The sequence below is a fragment of the Mastomys coucha genome, unplaced genomic scaffold, assembly GCF_008632895.1.
Source record: "Mastomys coucha isolate ucsf_1 unplaced genomic scaffold, UCSF_Mcou_1 pScaffold9, whole genome shotgun sequence".
Classification (NCBI taxonomy): Eukaryota; Metazoa; Chordata; class Mammalia; order Rodentia; family Muridae; genus Mastomys; species Mastomys coucha.
The window spans coordinates 33,965,475-33,966,968 of record NW_022196915.1 but is presented as its reverse complement, the minus strand read 5'-3'; the positions used below and the strand labels follow the sequence as shown (position 1 = coordinate 33,966,968).

General features: G+C 33.5%; 1 protein-coding gene across 1 annotated transcript in view; it reads right to left on the bottom strand.

Annotated features, from left to right (window-relative positions):
• Positions 1-547: 547 nt before the first annotated feature.
• The window catches only part of Socs4 (suppressor of cytokine signaling 4), a 15,789-nt gene continuing 14,842 nt past the window's right edge, over positions 548-1,494 (bottom strand). Inside the window, exon 4 of the mRNA XM_031362632.1 lies at positions 548-1,477. Within this exon, the coding sequence (XP_031218492.1) occupies positions 1,344-1,477 (134 nt within the window). The 3' untranslated portion in view covers positions 548-1,343. The remainder of the gene's footprint in view (positions 1,478-1,494) is intronic.

Sequence of the window (1,494 nt, the reverse complement as noted above, 5' to 3'; positions counted from 1 at the left end):
CCCGAAATTCAGGCTGAAGGAGCTCAAATCTGAAGTCAGCCTAGGCTACATGGAGAGACACTGTCACACAGAGAAAAAGATAAGTAAAATAATTAGTATAATACTTAAAAGAGGCAGATAGCTCCCCACAAGGAAAACTGGCCGTTCTGTCAAGGTCAGTCAGTAGAGAGAAACAGCACCCTCCACGGTCTAGTTACTCATGACGTCACGTCATGGAGCTATCGCCATGCCACAGATATGTTAGTTCTAAACACAGAAATGAATATTTAGGATGTAAATACCAAAAGCTTCCTAAATATTGAGCCATGTTTTTGTTTGCATCTTTATTTAAGTTCAATTTAAAATAATGAGAAATTCTTCAGTTTTTTTGTTACTGGTGGATACAGGAGCTGTTTAGAAACTATGTATTTTCTTCCTAATCACCCTTACTTCCCAGTCCTTGCAGGTCTGCCCCACTATCCTTGTGGCTTCCCTTCAAAAAACAAAAAATAGAACAAAAAAAAAAAAAAAGAAGAAAAAAAGAAACTATGTATTTTTCCCTGGGAACCAGAGTTCCTAAAAAAGAGCTAAGTAGATACAACAGTCCATAAATTAATAGAGAAAACTCTAGTTGCCTAGCAACTCCAATCTTCTAATACTGCTATTTTGCTTTGTAAAGCTTCCAGTAAGAAAGGAACACAAACTACATTCACCTCCAGGTTGAGGGGATGCTGTATTTGGATTAACTGATGATCCTAACAAACTGCAGAACAAATACACCTCTAGGACATAACATTCTTTTCTCACTGGCTAGAATAACTAACAAACAAACTCATTTTAGTTAATATTTAAAATGAAAATACATTAAGTTTCATTTTAAATCATTTTGTTGTTTAACATTCCTATTGGTAAATTACAAAAGTTAATTACATTATAATGGATTGATTATAACACTCTATGGAAGATCTTCAAAATGAAAAGAGCACAGGTAACTATTCTGTCGTACAAGAATACTGATAGCATAGATTAGCAAAATATTTCACACGTAGGAAAGAGCAAGAGATTATTTTAAAAATACAGACTATTCAAATGTATACGCAATGCCTTGAAATTGTAAATATGCCCGGACCATATGTAAATTAAGGGAAAAAGTATACAATTTACATGGTAAAAACAAAAACCAAAACCTGCTTAAAAATATAACAAGTGTATCATAAAAAAAAATAAATTGATCTGGAATTAAAACTTAGGGCACAGTTTTATTTTGGATTCAACTGCCTTTGTACAAAAATTCAAAGAGGCATAAGAAAAATAAAATATTAAGTGAAAATATGTATGCAGGTCAACATTCTAATCTCTCTGCATCACTGTTGCTCTGGCACATCAATCCTGAGTAACCTAACTTTTGATTTATAATGGTATTCCTTCAGATACAATTTCATAGGCGAAGGAATTGGAAGGGCATCGATGCCATCATAAGTCGTACAATTACAAATAACTGTTCTGCAAATATGC